Here is a 15,083-nt window from a genome sequence, read left to right as displayed (position 1 = left end):
TCCATTTTCCATTTTTAATTTGTAGGAGAATCACAGCTCTTTGACTTAATTTCTGATGTGTGTGGGTTTTTCTTTTTTCTGTAAAATCTTACTCTAACAGGAAAATAATAACTTCTGCTGTTAAAGCAGGGGAGAGCGGGGCACGTTGGTCCGAGGGGCACGTTGGCACAGGGCTACTTCGAGGTGATCCGCTGTAGCAATAAGGACGTATTTTGGTGAGCACACCCTCTGCGTGAATTCCGGCATCCCCTGAAGTAGGCGGGAGCCTCCATTCATCCGTTCACTTTTTATTCAAGATTCGTGGTTTGAAGCTCATGTAAATTAAAATTTTGACGTGAAGTAATTTTCTATTTAAACCTTTTGTATACATGTCACAAAAATCAAACATATATCATTTTAGTCAGTATTATAATGCTTACAAGATAGGATAGTTGCCATGTTTCGTGCTACGTAGCGCTGAGTGACAGCTAGCTAAATATGCTTGCAGTCATGGGTGGGGCACGTTGGGCCCCTGCGTCCCAACGTGCCCCACTAACTTGCATGAATGAGTTTTTAAATAGACTTATGTGAGTTAATATGTTATATATTAATTCAATAGTTCATGGGTTATTACGTTTTTTCCTTGAAAAAAAAAACATTTTTTTAAAGCAGAAGTAAGCGATCCGGTCGTTTTGGCTAATGCTGCGTTCCAGGTAGGCTTTTGAAACCGTAAATTACAGCTTCAAGTCACGACTTACGACTTTGTAGCGTTCCAGGCAACCCACTCGTGTTTTTCAGACCTGTTTTACCGGTGAAAGTCACTATAACGGCCACTCGTAACTTCCGACCCGTGAACTCGTACCAGATCGAACTGGTACAACTTCACAGGTCGGAAAAACACGAGTTACGAGTTGCCGTGAACGCACCATAACAGTCCTCGTCCCTACCAAGGGGGCAGTTGTCGGTCTGAGAAGTGAAGCTCACTTCCGCGTTCAAAAAACTGCAATACCCCCGGCTGTCGCTGGGGGCTGGCTCCAGAAGGGAGCAACTCCAATTGAGCCCCATGTTAAAATAGCCGATTTTACAGCTTAAAAAAACATATTTACAGCCTGGTACATTTTATTTTTTTGGTCTCAACCGATAGTTTCTACCCCCGCACACACTCTGAGGGGGGTGAATTTTTTTTAAACTCTACAGTTTTACTATTATTAGGTTTAAAGTTCTGGCCAATCAGGGCGCGGAAACGTTGAGTGACAGGTCCGGAGACCGCTGCTACGAGGCCGGTGGGCGGGCTCTCGGCCGGCCAACGGCCGCACCGCTCCAAATATGGCAAGTAGAATCCAACATGGTGCGGCTCAAACCCCCGTAGTAGCGGCACGAAACAGACTCACCAAAACCAATGGGTGACGTCACGGACGCTACGTCCATTCTTTTTACAGTCTATGGTCCCTACGTCACCACATTCACGGCATCCCTTGGCTGCACACCGTTCTCTCTCCTCATTGGATAAAAACTGTAGGATACGAGAAAAGTTTTCTCCTCGGCTCAGAGCAGAGCAGAGGGACTGACAGACCCGTGTTTCGGTCCAAACACTCTATATAAGTGATTGCTGTCAGAAGATATAACTATTTAAGACTTATATTAACACAATATATCACACAATATATCACTTACGTCTGCTTTAATAATGATTCATGTATTTGCAAATGAAAATATAATTTTTAGATGTTGAATGGACAATTTGTTCGTCATTTAGGCTACATGTTATTTTACTAGTGGTCTGTGGATATCTTTAAAATAATAAATAGGCCTACATCATAAATAATATATGCAGTTGTGGAGATTACACACAACATGTTTCTATAAAAATTAAATTGTTTGCAACCATTTTAAAAGTAATTTACAACACTGTCCCAACGTGCCCCCCTACCTGTCCCAACGTGCCCCACCTTGGGACATTTGCACACCTGCTGCTTTCGGTATAACTGTTTGAAATGTGAAAGGGCTAGGAATTTACTTTTGGTGTCTATTTGTAGCTAACAGATATATGTATACATGTATAGTAAAATAATGAATGAAACACGAACACTTTTTCAATAATAAAGCCTAATGTCAAAAATGACCCAACGTGCCCCGCTCTCCCCCACTAGTGCAGCAGACTATGAGGCAGCAAACTTGAAATACTCTACTGCAAATACAAACACTGTATCTAAAAAAATCACCTAAGTACCTAACTTAAAGTATTATTTTGTAGCGTATATTGTATTGTACATTACATTATAATATTTACCCGTGAATCCTTGTGTGAAATGACAAACAAGCTGCTGCTGTTGATCACGTGATCTTCTAGGTGTTTCTTAAAACCGCTGTCACATGATCCTGGTGACGTCAGTCCTTGCACTGCTGCTGCTGATTAAAGTCTTCACTGGGAGCAAAAAATTAACACCACAGCTAGCTTTTACTGGCAGGAACAGCTCACACCGGCATCCAGAAACGTTAGGTTGCCTCGTCACCAAAAAACAGCGCTTTATCACTTCGACGAATCCGTGACTTTTATCTTTTTTTTTCTTTCTCTTTGCCGTTGTTGTGACGCTGCTAACGTTAGCCTAGCCTGTTAGCACAACAGCTCCTCTCCTCGCTCACCCCGTGTTGTTGTGCCGCCGCCGCCGCCGTGATTTAGTCCCCGTGAGACCGTCAAGAAACATGACGCACATCGGTGTTCAGTCCTGGAGCCTGGCAGTAACGCTGCAGTTGATTTTAGGTGAGTATTGATTATTATTAGTAGTAGTAATAGCTAACGGTTGCCAACTCACGAAGGTCACAACTGACCTAACGTTAGCTCGTAACGAAACAATGTTTGGACCGATCTCCAAGCTGGCGAAACTTTCCACTGTTGTAACCACACAGAGCAGAGATCATGTAGGTCAGAGCTGCGGTTTGTTTGTCAGGCCTAACACACATGTTGTAGCTACACACGAGGGACAGTCAGGCTCCAAACTGTCTGGATCTGACGATGCTGAGCTCAGTCACTCATGAGGCTGTGAGGCTGAAGTTGGCTCCATTTGTGCAGATTTGACAAGAGAGAGAGAGACTTTATTAACGTGTCACTCCACAACACACTATGCAAAATGCATAAGGGTACAGGGAGAATACATAAATAAACATAGTATATAAAAATTACAGTATTCAATGCACGTTACCTCCCTCCCCCTTGATAAAATTAAAAAGTATTGAGGACCACTCAAAAAGGGTTGTGAGACACACACTAAAACGTCCTTTTAAAAAAAACCTACAAAATGGTATCATGAATTATATCATAAACTCAAGAAAGACAATCTTCTGTTAAGAATGAGGTGGCAGGCTTTTGCACAAATGTATGAGGGTTTCTGTGGATTAAATGGGCTTTAGGTCAGATTTGATAAGTCTATCCAAGCTGCCATTGTTTGATGTTTTCATAAATAGAATAAGAAAAAGAAAAAAGTCACAAATCTGAAACTGTGGTCGCAGTCAATGTTTAGTAGCCTATCTCAGATTCAGCACGTCTAGAGTCGACTTATCTCTAAGGATAGTGGTTATTGATCTAGACCTGGTCTGATGTTGTGTTGTTCAGTGGAAAGAGAGCAAAGGTTTCACAAATTTCAATCTGCACTTGAAAGGGTGCTAACAGTGTTGGTTCAGAATTTAAAAGTCTAATTATAGAGGTGTGGTTTGATCTAAAACTGTCTAGATAGAAAGAGAAAGACATACATATGTACATACATTTAAAAGTTCAATCATCTTCTACAATTTAAGTACTGTCAGAGCCATTTTCCACAATAAAGATACATAAAGTAACATTTCAGAACATTAAAGCAGAAGTAAGCGGAATTTGTGTTAATATAAGTCTTAAATAGTTATATCTTCCGACAGCAATCACTTACATAGAGCGTTTGGTCCGAAACACGGGTCTGCCAGTCACTCTGCTCTGCTGTAAGCCTAGGAGAAAATTTTCCTTGTATCCTACAACCTTTATCCAATGAGAGAGAACGGCATAAAGGGTCGGTCCTCTCTGTGTGTGCAGCCAAGGGATGCGCGTGAATGTGGTGACGTAGGGACGAGGGCGGGGACTGCTAACTCTGACAAGAAGTTAGCCAAAACGACCGGATCGCTTACTTCTGCTTTAAGTGGTGACTGAATGTGTTTTGCAGCTGCTGTCCTGCACCCAGGTGTTGCTGGTGTTGCCTCAACTACAAGTACCCCAACAACTGCTCAGCTGCACAAAGACCCAGGCAGACCTGAAAAGGGAAACTATGTGGTCACCAGCAGCAACGGTACTGCCTGTTTGCTGGCATCCATGGGGCTGCAGCTCAGCATCACCTTCAACTCCTCGTCTCAGAACAAGGTACTATGAGACACTTAAGCAATGCTTGAGCAGTTTACAGCTATGGCTATAATTACAGCCACGTTTAGATGTCTTTAATTTGCTTAATGTTGTATTGTTTATTTACAGACTGTGCAGGATGTTATGAACCTTCAGCCCAATGTGACAAAGAGCTCTGGATCATGTGAGTCAGAGAGCGCCTCCCTGCGTCTCACAACGGATGTGGACAAAACCAACCTCACCTTTTCTTTCACCCTGGTAGGTTACTGCATCAGTGTTCACCGCTTTGTTCATCACAGCCCTGTTATTTTCATCTCACACTTCCTGAAACAGCCACTAGGTGGCAGCTAGCGCATGCATAAAACTGTCCTGACTGCAGTTACCGCCTTATTCCTCCAGAACACTACCTCCAATAAGTACCACCTGAGTGAAGTGACGCTGTCAGCAGCCTGGCCTGACATGAAGGGTGAGTGCACTTTACTTACAGTGTTTATGCAGATCTCCTTGTTTCAGGTTAATAAACATGTGTCCAGTCTATCCTGTTGTTCTTAATATAATGTCTATTTGTTGGTAACGTAACCAGGGAACTAAATTAATAAAGGTAGCAATGAATAAAGCAGCTGTGACTTGAACTAGTAGGAACATGATTGACATGATGTTAATTTTGAGGCATCCTATACTTATTCTGCCTTGTGCTGATCTTTACATAGTAAAGGATATCGGTTCACAAGGGAGGCAAACGGCAGACAAAATGCATGTAATTTGGTGATGCTTTATCGTACAGGTTTGTTATTCCGTATGAATTCCTAGAAAAAATGATGAAGCTTGGTACCAATCACAGAAAAAAAATTACTAAAGTTCTGAAACTGCAACTCCAGTAAATTCATTTTACCAGGCCGTTGCTTAAATAAGAATGTTTTCTAAGCAATTTTGCCTGGTTAAATAAAGGTTGTTGATGATGATTTTGCTGCATTAAACTGGAGAAGAAATTGCTGCATGTTATGATTCTCTAATGCACAGGGAAGCTGATTTCTGTTTTGTTTTTATTTCACCTTAATGCAATTGAAGAATTCTTGACACACCCAATCTTAACACAACAAAAAATATAAAAGTTATTTACCTAAATGTTTTTTTAATCCTATTTGTTATAGGAGATTTTGAACCGCCACAAACAGCCACAAGAAAACTAGTGAGTGTGTGTGACTGCGGTGCTCTGACTGTTGCAGCAGTTGTACAAATTTAAGACATCTTAATCAACTATGCCTTTGAACAGCTCATTAGCCGGAGTACTGTTCTGGTGCGCTGTCTTTTTAATTTGGTGACATTCAGGTGCAATACTGCTGCAATAGTTGAAAGTGACACATTTGATGAAGCACTTTTAAAATGGCTTCTGTCATCACTGATGGCATTTTGCTGTTGTTGTTGTGGATCATAGGGAATCTGAAAAAACCACAAGTTTTTTTCTGTAAAATCAGAGTCTTGGAAGTTTGTTCCATAATCTGACATATTCCCAGGTAATACAGATTGTGTAAGTATAGAGGTTTACAGAAGGGTTTAAATCAAATTATTAACATTTTCTATCACATATTACACCAGAATCCTCACTTATGTATTTTCCCTCCCTGTTCTGTCCCTACCCTAGAGGCTGTCTCAGCCCATAACAACAGCCTGGACTACCTGCGGGGCACCCTGGGATACTCGTACATGTGCCGAGAGGAGCAGACCCTGAACGTGGCACAGATTGTGTCCATCAACACCTTCCAGGTGCAGGTGCAGCCCTTTGGTCTGACTGGGAATCAGTTTGGAGCAGGTAAATGCACACTTGACTTTGTTGCTCTCGGTTAAAGCCCCTGTGCGGAGCTTTTAACTGGATACGCAAAAGTCTCTGGTTTCTGCTGATGTGTCTCTGTTACCTACAACAGCAAATGAGTCCATCAGTGTGAAGATACACTATTTCTAAGTAGTCTAATTCTATACCTCTGGAAGCCATGGTCAGGTCGGACCACTGACGAAACGATACGAATAGAAACATTACGCTGCTAAAAAAAGCAAGAAAAAAAAAGCAAGTCCCGTCTTCTTTCTGACGTTTCCAAAACAAATCTATAACGCGCTGGCCAGACAAACATCTTCATGACAGTGAGAAATGCAGTCTTCATTCCGCCGCTTTCGTCCACAGGGGCCGCCAAAATCAACACTAAATGAAAAGTCTGTACAGGAGCTTTAAGTAAATTAATCTCCTGTTTTCTTGCTCTAATTTGTCCTGTTGTCTCACCCCGGCAGCTGAGGAATGCCAGCTGGACGAAGACGACATGTTGATCCCCATCATAGTTGGAGCAGCTTTAGCAGGTCTAGTCCTGATTGTGCTCTTGGCCTACCTCATCGGGAGGAAGAGGAGCCACGCCGGCTACCAAACCATCTGAGGTGGCTCTTCACTTTCATGTCCCCCGGGGGGCCAGAGCGCGACACCATGATATTAACCACTGTTTTATGAGACTAACACGCTACCTTGTGCCCCTCTATCCCTCCATCATCTGTCTCTGTGCTGTTCTCTGCCCTTACCAATAACACTAGTCATTATTACTTTGTGAGATTGATATACACTTTCTGAACTGACCCACTCTTTCATTGTTTGGAGATTGTGGTGAATTGAGGAAAAACTCTTTACAGATACCAAGTAAAGTCAGGGGATGTTGAACAGAGGGGTCCACAAGAGTCCTCAACTTGTATTGTACTATTTATGATTTCTGTGAAAGGAATTTTGAGGGATTATGGGATTTGAGGGAATTGCTACTTTAGCTCTTCTTATCTGTTACTGGGTGACCACTTTTTAGTGGTCTCATCCTAAATAAGGTTTGTTATTATAAAGGGAATATTTCTGGCTGTTTAACTCAGCCTGATTCATACAGTAAAGATCTGACATTTTTTATTGCATTAGCTCTACATTTAGACCAAGTAGGCAGATTTTAGTGATCATGCTAAAAACACAGTAACCTATTCCTGGAAAAGAAACAAGGGAGGCTGCTTAGTTTTTGCTTTACATGTAGGAATTCATTTAGTCCACTGAGATTAATAATGAAATGCCAATCTTTGCTTCTTAACTGTACGTAACACATTTTGTATGGCAGCGTTAGATACAGCTCTCAGCTTTGTAGGATTTGAGGCATTTTTAGCTTTTTTTTTGTTTCACTTGAAGGAGTTGTTAGCATTGTGGGAAATGGACTCATTTGCTTTCTTGTCAATTCATAGATGAGAATTTATATCTCTCTTATGTCTGCTAAATGACATGCTATGGAAAGAGGGTTTGCTTGGGTAAGTTTAAAGACTTGAACAAAAACGAAGGAGTATAAATAGACAAGTTGTGGTCGCCGGTTCATGCCAGGACTATTTCTTGGCTGGTAGCTGTAACTTCTGGAGGAAACTCAAGGAAGCAAACATGCCTGTTCAGGCTCATAACCCACTGCTGAACCTCGATGTATGAGCTTTACCCATTGATTCTTGTGTAGACGAAACAAGATAGAGCACATTAATGAGCTTTAGAGGTTCCAGTTTTAATGCCAAGCTAAACTTACCACGTTTTGGCTGCAGCTTCACATTACTATACAGACACGGCAATGTCTTGGATCGTCCCATCCAACTTTAGCCTCCAAAGCAAATAAGTGTATTTCCCAAAATGTTAATATTTCTCAATTTTTGGAGTTTGCTGTTACAGAAAGACACATGCCAGGATTTGCTTAAACAATCTTATTGACATACTTTTGGCTTGTTGCATGAAAAAGCTCAGGACACCACAAAAGAACCTTATAATATTGCTTTGATGAAGTCCACTGGGTGGTTCTGTTTGTTGTTGTTGTTTTTTTTGTTTGTTTGTTTTCCTGAATTTGGGCCCACTTGGGATTTTGGACGCTTGAAGGTTACGAAGTTGCACTAAAGTCCTGAGGAAAAGCCCCATGTAATGATTAAAATGGCCATTATGCTCTGGTCTGGTTCATCAGTGCCTTCCCAGCTGTTATATGGATGGGATTTAAGTAAAGCCAATATTCACAGAGGTACTCACCCACTCACTGACACTGTGCTGCCATGTATGGGACATTTTCATTGTGTCTCACATAGCCTTCATGTACTATTACTACCATTAATATGCTTTGTTTGATGTAATGGGGGGAAAGTACAGTTATTTATGTTTTTTATGTTTGTTTTGTTTTTCTCCCGCATCTAAATATCCATGTAGTGATTTAATATGGTTTTAATGGTTTTGTTTGAACTGTTTTCTAAAGGAGAGGTCAATAAAAGAGAAGGAACAAGGCCGTGTCACTTTTTGTTTTGCCTTTATGTAGTTTATCATCTGTCAAACCTGTTCCTGGTTGGTCGAGGGTATCTGCTTGTAAACGCAGGGTGGATTCAACAAACATGATGTCCAACAGTCATTAAAGGCTGGTACTGAAAACATTTCACTAAATGATGAGAATAAAACAGGAAAAAGTATGGTCAAGACAGGTTTCTTTCTGCTGCTCTGGCCCAGAAAGGGATGAATAGTTGGCTAAGTTATTAGTGTTTTTAATAACTGAAAGGGCTTCTTTGGTACAGGCCTGGGGCCCCTGGACCACCTCTATGTGTTTGCTAAAGAGACACAAAACACCTACATAGCCATGTGGTTTTGTGTCTCTTTGCACCTTTGTATCAGAGTGTTTACTGTTTGTGCCCAGGGGCCCATTGTGTCATGATCTGTCCACGACTGCAGGTTGGTTAGTAACAGACAGCAGCCATTTCTTTGTTTTCTGAGTGTTTGAGTATGAAAACATTTGTACTCTTTGAGGTGGTTTATAGTTTTGAAAGCAAATTAAATAAATATAACTTATAAATAACTTGCTCCATGAACAGACCTTACACTAAATATTTATGTTTCCAACTAGGACAACATATCTTAACAGGTCATTTAGCTCCGAAACAAACAGCTGGATAACCTCTGGCAGACACTTTCAAACATTTCAGTTGAATTTTCCTGTACCTCAACAGCACTTTAGGATTTCTAACTTCAACATGCAGCCACAGGTTTGAAGCCCCTAAATAATTTGTTGTTTAAGATGATAATGTGACACTTAAAAAATTGCCATTTTGTCTAACCTTTGTTTGGCATTCAATTAAACACTTAAGCCAGAAAAGAGATGAGGGTGAATATTTCTCTGTTTTTATGCAAGACATGAATTTCCTTCTTTGTATCAAAGACAAGAAACAGAAGTTACACTCTCACAACGGTTATTCTCCATGGTAACGAAACAAAAAATACTATCGGTCCCATGACTCTGATACTTTCAAAAACCATAGGAACAAAAAGAATCAAAAGGCAAGGTTTAAAAATTTTCACTTGAGACAAATCCTTCATATACAGTATATCTAGTGTGGTAGATAAGAGATCAATCTAAAGCCACAGTTGAGTGATGGTACAAAGTTCCTGAGCAAATGTTGAAAGCAGTGAATCCAGACACTCTTATGTCCGTCCAGATTCTTCCTCCATGATTTGTTGTCTGCACTTCTCTCTCAGTTTATCGATAGTTGCCATAGAGAGACTTCCAGGCTCCGTGAAGATTTTCTGTAGAAAGACATTTTGACAGACGAATGAATGAGGGTTTAAGATGAAATCACAATAACTTCATGTAAACAACTGGAATAAATCCTGGTCATACATATCATTTGTTTTTTTGGTCATTCCTCTGTGCAAGATCAATCTTTTGTTAGACTTAGAGATACTTAATTGATCCCAAAGGAAATTTGAGTATCCAGTAGCCCAGACATGCATATAATATAAGGGCATAGAAGAGCAATATAACACAGAAAACTAAAGTAAGAATTATTGTTTGATATTAGTTGTATGAAGCAAAAAATGCCAGAAATATGCTGAATATGAGAACAATTATGTGAACAAGGCATATTTTGAAAAGGATCCCAGAGCACATGACAATTATCTTTGTATTTTCTTTCATCAAATGATCAATGAACCATTACTCAGTTTGTCAGTAGAGGAAAACCTGAAGTTGGTTTTAGAACTGCTCTATGTTGAGTTAAAAAGAAAAACAAAGAAATATATAATTTCAAGGAGAATGGTTACACATTTTGTTTGAGAGGAAAAATGTAAAATCAGCCTCATGAGTTTCTCTGACTGTCCTCACCTGCATGAAGGTGTGGCACTCCAGAGTGAAAGCTCCACAGGTGATTTGTTTGAAGCACTCACACACGTCAGGCAAAGAGCGAGCTCTTAAGATCTCCGGCTGATGGTGAATGATGAGCGTCAGAGCGACACGGAAAAGAACTTTGGAGCCTTCGTAGAAGAGACAATCCCAGATCCGCAGAACTGTCTGCAAGTACAAGAGCCCAGGAGGACGTCTGTTAAATGATCAGCTCGAACTCGTTGTGTTTGAGGAGGTTATACCATACTTTTTTCTCACCTCAATCGGGAGTATGTCAATGTAGAGGCAGATGAACCAGCGTGACACAACCAGGGTCCATATGCCAGGGTACTGGGCCATGAGTTGCCCCACTGCAGGGGCTTTAACCTTCACCAGCTCCCCAAGAACCTCCTGGTCCATCTTCAGCCCCAACATAGCCGGGCTGTAGTAGTCTACAACATACCATGGTCACATGAATTCACTTGTTAGTTGTTGTTTGGCCCTTGTAGTTGGCTATTAAAGCACATCTCAGATCTTAAAGGACAATTCTGGGCAAATTCAACCTGGCGCTTTAGTTTCCTAATATTTTAGGTCTAAAAGAATAAAGCTGAAGATTTTCTTTTTAATGTCTCCTGTTAGTTGTTCTGTCTGTCCCGGCATCGCCACAGCAGCATATAATGGGAGCAGACCAATCTTACGCTGGTCAGCCCCAGGTTTGAATTTGCCCAGAATTGTCCTTTAATTTTAAGAATGTTTCATGTGGAGTCCCACAAGGCTCATGCCTGGGTCCACTTGTAATTAGCTTTTTAAAAATTGACTAGATCACGGCAAACTGCAATATTTTATTATATAGTCATTATTATGCATATTTTTAATTAACATGAAAATTACCTGCAATAATAAAAAAGATTGCTGTTGATTTATAAATTTGGATTTTATCACTGACTGGAAAATACGCAGAACTTTATTGCAGGGAAGATGTCCCCTCACTTCTCCCAACTAATTTCAGTTAATCCAACAAGTCATCCTCACATTCACACCTATGGGCAATTTAACTTCACCAATTAACCTTGTGTAAATGTTGTTGGATCATGATCTGAAACTGGAGCACACGGTGAGAATGCAAACACAGGGAGAACATGCAAACTCCTCACACATATTCATATCAAGTAAGTGACCTTGTGCGCCCTTGGTTTGCCCACAGGTGTTTTCACATACTTTTGCCCATTATGGCAGGTGCTGGTAGGCTGAGCTTGACTTGACATCCCCCTCACTCTGCTGTCAATTTTGGTACGTACAGTAAGCTTAATTGCCAGACAGTACAGTCAATCCCACATTCAACCTGAGAATATCTTTAATCAGTCACTGAAAACACTTTTGTGCAGGGATTTTTTCATTGAGTGTGGGAGGATAGAATTAAAAAAAATGTAACCTGGAAGTATTCTGCCCAACAATGCATCCATGAGCCAGAAGGATTTCTCCTCATCTTTGGTGATTATGATGAGGTAGCCTGCAATGAAGTTCATTCCCTGTAATAAAAACAACACAATAATAAATGTAACAGTGTGTGAATCACTGACTTCACGACAAAACCGCTTTCGGCAAAGTGATATGATTTTGCAGAGTTTGTTTGAGATCGCAACAGTACGAACACGTGTGCACCTTGAGCTACACCTTGAAAACATGACTATAAAGGGCGCTAATAGTAATTGGTGAATGCAACACACAAGCAACACTTGGAGGAAATGCTACGCATGAATTTCTATGAATAAGGAAGTAGCCTGTGCTGTTTGTTAGGTAAATAGCCATTATGTTATTAGACAGGAGAGTAAACTCACCTGGCAGTACCCCACTGCCTTATTATGGTGTCCATAGGCCAGCAGCACATTGAACAGAACCTTCTGCAGACTCGGCTCAGTTTGGCTCTTGAAGAGGATGTTGTCAGGAAAAGTCCTGTGCATATCTGCCAAAGAAAGAGAATTTACTAGATTCATCATATTAACTGATTTAACTGGGCTTTAAAGTGTTGATTACATTTTTGGTTGAAAAGATGATTTTGTCTCACCTGTATGAATGGTTTCCTTCAGCTTGGTGTCGTGCTCCATGGTCAGCAGCGTCTGGTAATAACCTGGGTTCCCCTCCAGTTGTTCCTGAGCACCACTTGCTGCCATCCAGATCCTGGCTCGGTGCTCATTGGGGACACCTTTACGCACATACCGCTTCACTTCCAGAACAGATTTTATAATTACATGACACAATCAACAAAACACAACAATGTGTGTGTGTGTGTGTGTGTGTTTGGATGTGTGTCTTTTACCTGTTACATTCTTCTCTATGTGAGGTTTCTCTTGAAGGAGCTTGGACCATCTGGTGGATCTTCTGTTGAGGACAGCTACATACTCGTTCATCATCTCCGTGTAGGGTTCAAAGTCATGACGTCTTTCGAAGCCATAGGGGTCAATCCTACAGAGGGGGCACTCACACAGTTCAGTAGGCTACAATGCACAAAGAAATTCACAAAGCTGTTATAATACCTGACCAAGGGCTGATTTTCCTTCCCACCCTTCATTCTCTTTTCTATCCCTTGATAACAGACACTACAACGGCCTCCGTCGGGTCAGGTTTCTGTAGCAGGGAGATCAAATGCTCTGGCTGGATGTTGGGCGAGTTTTAAATTACTTTTATGTAGGATTAGAAGCAAGGAGCAAAAGCTCAAGCTTAAAGATAACAAGACAAGTTAACATTTTTGAACAAAATTACACATAGCTATGATGTTTTTGATACGTCTTGTTGCAGCTATACAAATTTGTTCAGTAAAAACAAAATGCAGAAAGTTGATGAGAAAAGAAAGAAGAGTAAATAAGTGAAAGTCAAGATGGAAGCAGCAAGAGTCTACAAACATACAGTGTATCAACCATCTAGAAGCCCACAAAATATCAAGATGAGGCTTACCTTTCATTGCTATTGTTAGATGTTAGAGGCTGAGCAGCGTTTCCTGTCATTTTGTTCTCCATCGTGCGTCATGTGGTGCAGGTACAATAGTCCACCGTCCGAGAGTATAAAACAACCAAATACTGTGAAAGTTATTTCATTTCTTGTAGCTCAAACAGAACTGGCTCCAGTCAAGGTAAATAAGAGAACGATCTGAGTTTGAGATGTCTCACCTTACAGCGCTCACTAGAAGAGGAGGGGCCTGGTTAACAAACACCCTGCAGCGTCCTTTATTTGCATGCAAAACAATTGGAGGAAGAGACACAGTAATGTTTGCTCACATGTCCTCGCATGTCACAGACCATAACGATGACTCGTACAGGTAGTAGTGGTGGAGATGAAGATGATATTAGTAGTATCAACAGCAGTAATTACACAATTTTGTTCAGGATTTAAAAAAAATACTACAACATTTTTAAATGACTGCTCTGTACTAATTTCATTTCCATGCAACCAGGAATATTATTATCACAGAGACAGGCATCTAATTTTGTTTAAAGTGGCTGTAATTCCTGTTTTTGTCATCAACAACTACTTGAAATGTGTTGCTCATGGTCACAAACTCACAGAGAAGTGGCCCCAATGTCTGCAGTCCACCCCAGCTTTTCAGCATCTTTCAGGATTTGGTCCCTCAGCCTCACTAAATGGATCTGCTCCGTCAACTCTCACCGGTTGTTTTCAGCTAAAACTTCTATAAAGACCTACTGTACCCTCGCCCATCCTGCTCCAAACATCAGACAGACGCTGCTGGTGGAATATTTTACAACTAAAGAAATGAACGTTGGACTTAGATTCATCATGTGCTTAGAAATACAGCTACAAATACATTACAAAGTGACATTATATGAGCTTGACAAGTAAATAAGTAACAGTTTGCTAAAAAAAGAAGAGAAAAAAAAGTTCACCATATCAACTTAAACAGTAACTACTCATCAGGATGAACAGCAGTGTCTGGCTGCCTTCTCTGCCTAAAAGCTTCAACCTGTTGCACCTCTTTGCTCCGCCCAGCGCTGGTAGGTGTGGTCAGGCTCCGTTGCACCTGTAACCACACCTGAACATCACTACTGGAAGATGGGACAAATGGTTATTGCAGGGTTTTTTATTCTTTGTCTTAAATTCAATTCAATTGAAGAATTCAAAGTCCAAATCCCCTTAGACTGTGTAGAGGAGTGCCCCTACAATTTCTCCTTGTTTTCCTGTTATCCTGAATGTGATCAATGAATCATATTTTTTTTTCTTTGCCTTAAATATTGAATTGAATAATTCAAGGTCCAAATTCCCTTAAACAGTGTAGACAAGTGCCTCTGCAATCTCTCCTTGTTTTCCTGTTATTCTGAACATGATCAATGAATCATATTTAATCAACACAACTGGTTTAATGGTGACTATTAAACAGTGAAGTTCACTCTTATTTTGTCAGGGGAAAAAACAGTATTGTTCAACTTCACAACTGTACAACCCTCAATCCCGAGGTGTAAAAAAAAAATCCGGATCAACTCAACAACCAACATTATTGATCTGTCACACATCTGTAATGCTGTAAATTGAGTATTTGTCAGAGTCCTCTTAATGAAAGGGTTAGGGTTAGAATG

At 40.7% G+C, this 15,083-nt stretch overlaps 2 protein-coding genes across 3 annotated transcripts; one reads left to right on the top strand and one right to left on the bottom strand.

Moving 5' to 3' along the window:
• Window positions 1-2,366: 2,366 nt before the first annotated feature.
• Window positions 2,367-8,641, top strand: lamp1b (lysosomal associated membrane protein 1b). Its single transcript, XM_085765876.1, has 6 exons — window positions 2,367-2,740; window positions 4,167-4,360; window positions 4,469-4,597; window positions 4,739-4,805; window positions 5,982-6,149; window positions 6,620-8,641. The coding sequence occupies exons 1-6, from the start codon at window positions 2,683-2,685 to the stop codon at window positions 6,757-6,759; spliced, it is 756 nt and encodes a 251-aa protein (XP_085622002.1). The 5' UTR covers window positions 2,367-2,682; the 3' UTR covers window positions 6,760-8,641.
• A 20-nt stretch (window positions 8,642-8,661) lies between these two features.
• Window positions 8,662-14,164, bottom strand: grtp1b (growth hormone regulated TBC protein 1b). Of its 2 annotated transcripts, XM_085765875.1 has the most exons (10): window positions 14,059-14,164; window positions 13,665-13,719; window positions 13,453-13,574; window positions 12,818-12,963; window positions 12,566-12,724; window positions 12,339-12,463; window positions 11,933-12,029; window positions 10,780-10,952; window positions 10,504-10,689; window positions 8,662-9,926 (listed from the first exon to the last, which is right to left on the bottom strand). In XM_085765875.1, exons 3-10 carry the CDS (start codon window positions 13,512-13,514, stop codon window positions 9,825-9,827), a joined length of 1,050 nt encoding a protein of 349 aa, XP_085622001.1. In that variant the 5' UTR covers window positions 13,515-13,574; window positions 13,665-13,719; window positions 14,059-14,164; the 3' UTR covers window positions 8,662-9,824. The 2 variants fall into 2 exon arrangements, with proteins under 2 accessions (XP_085622001.1, XP_085622000.1); XM_085765874.1 differs by lacking the exon at window positions 14,059-14,164 and having other exon boundaries at window positions 13,453-13,679.
• Window positions 14,165-15,083: the final 919 nt, after the last annotated feature.

Source organism: Trachurus japonicus, chromosome 21 (genome assembly GCF_045865225.1).
Source record: "Trachurus japonicus isolate A0001 chromosome 21, Traja_1.0".
NCBI lineage: Eukaryota > Metazoa > Chordata > Actinopteri > Carangiformes > Carangidae > Trachurus > Trachurus japonicus.
Note: the sequence above shows the minus strand (reverse complement) of the source record. Positions and strands in the feature narration are given on the sequence as shown.

Excerpts from the sequence above, each read along its gene's own strand:
- lamp1b (XM_085765876.1), top strand. The coding sequence starts at position 2,683 with ATGACGCACATCGGTGTTCAGTCCTGGAGCCTGGCAGTAACGCTGCAG. Across the intron at positions 4,361-4,468 it reads ACTCCTCGTCTCAGAACAAG|ACTGTGCAGGATGTTATGAA; the intron begins GTACTATGAGAC and ends GTTTATTTACAG. Across the intron at positions 4,598-4,738 it reads TCACCTTTTCTTTCACCCTG|AACACTACCTCCAATAAGTA; the intron begins GTAGGTTACTGC and ends TTATTCCTCCAG.
- grtp1b (XM_085765875.1), bottom strand. The coding sequence starts at position 13,514 with ATGGAGAACAAAATGACAGGAAACGCTGCTCAGCCTCTAACATCTAAC. Across the intron at positions 12,725-12,817 it reads CATAGAGAAGAATGTAACAG|TGAAGCGGTATGTGCGTAAA; the intron begins GTAAAAGACACA and ends CTGTTCTGGAAG. Across the intron at positions 9,927-10,503 it reads AGTGCCACACCTTCATGCAG|AAAATCTTCACGGAGCCTGG; the intron begins GTGAGGACAGTC and ends GTCTTTCTACAG.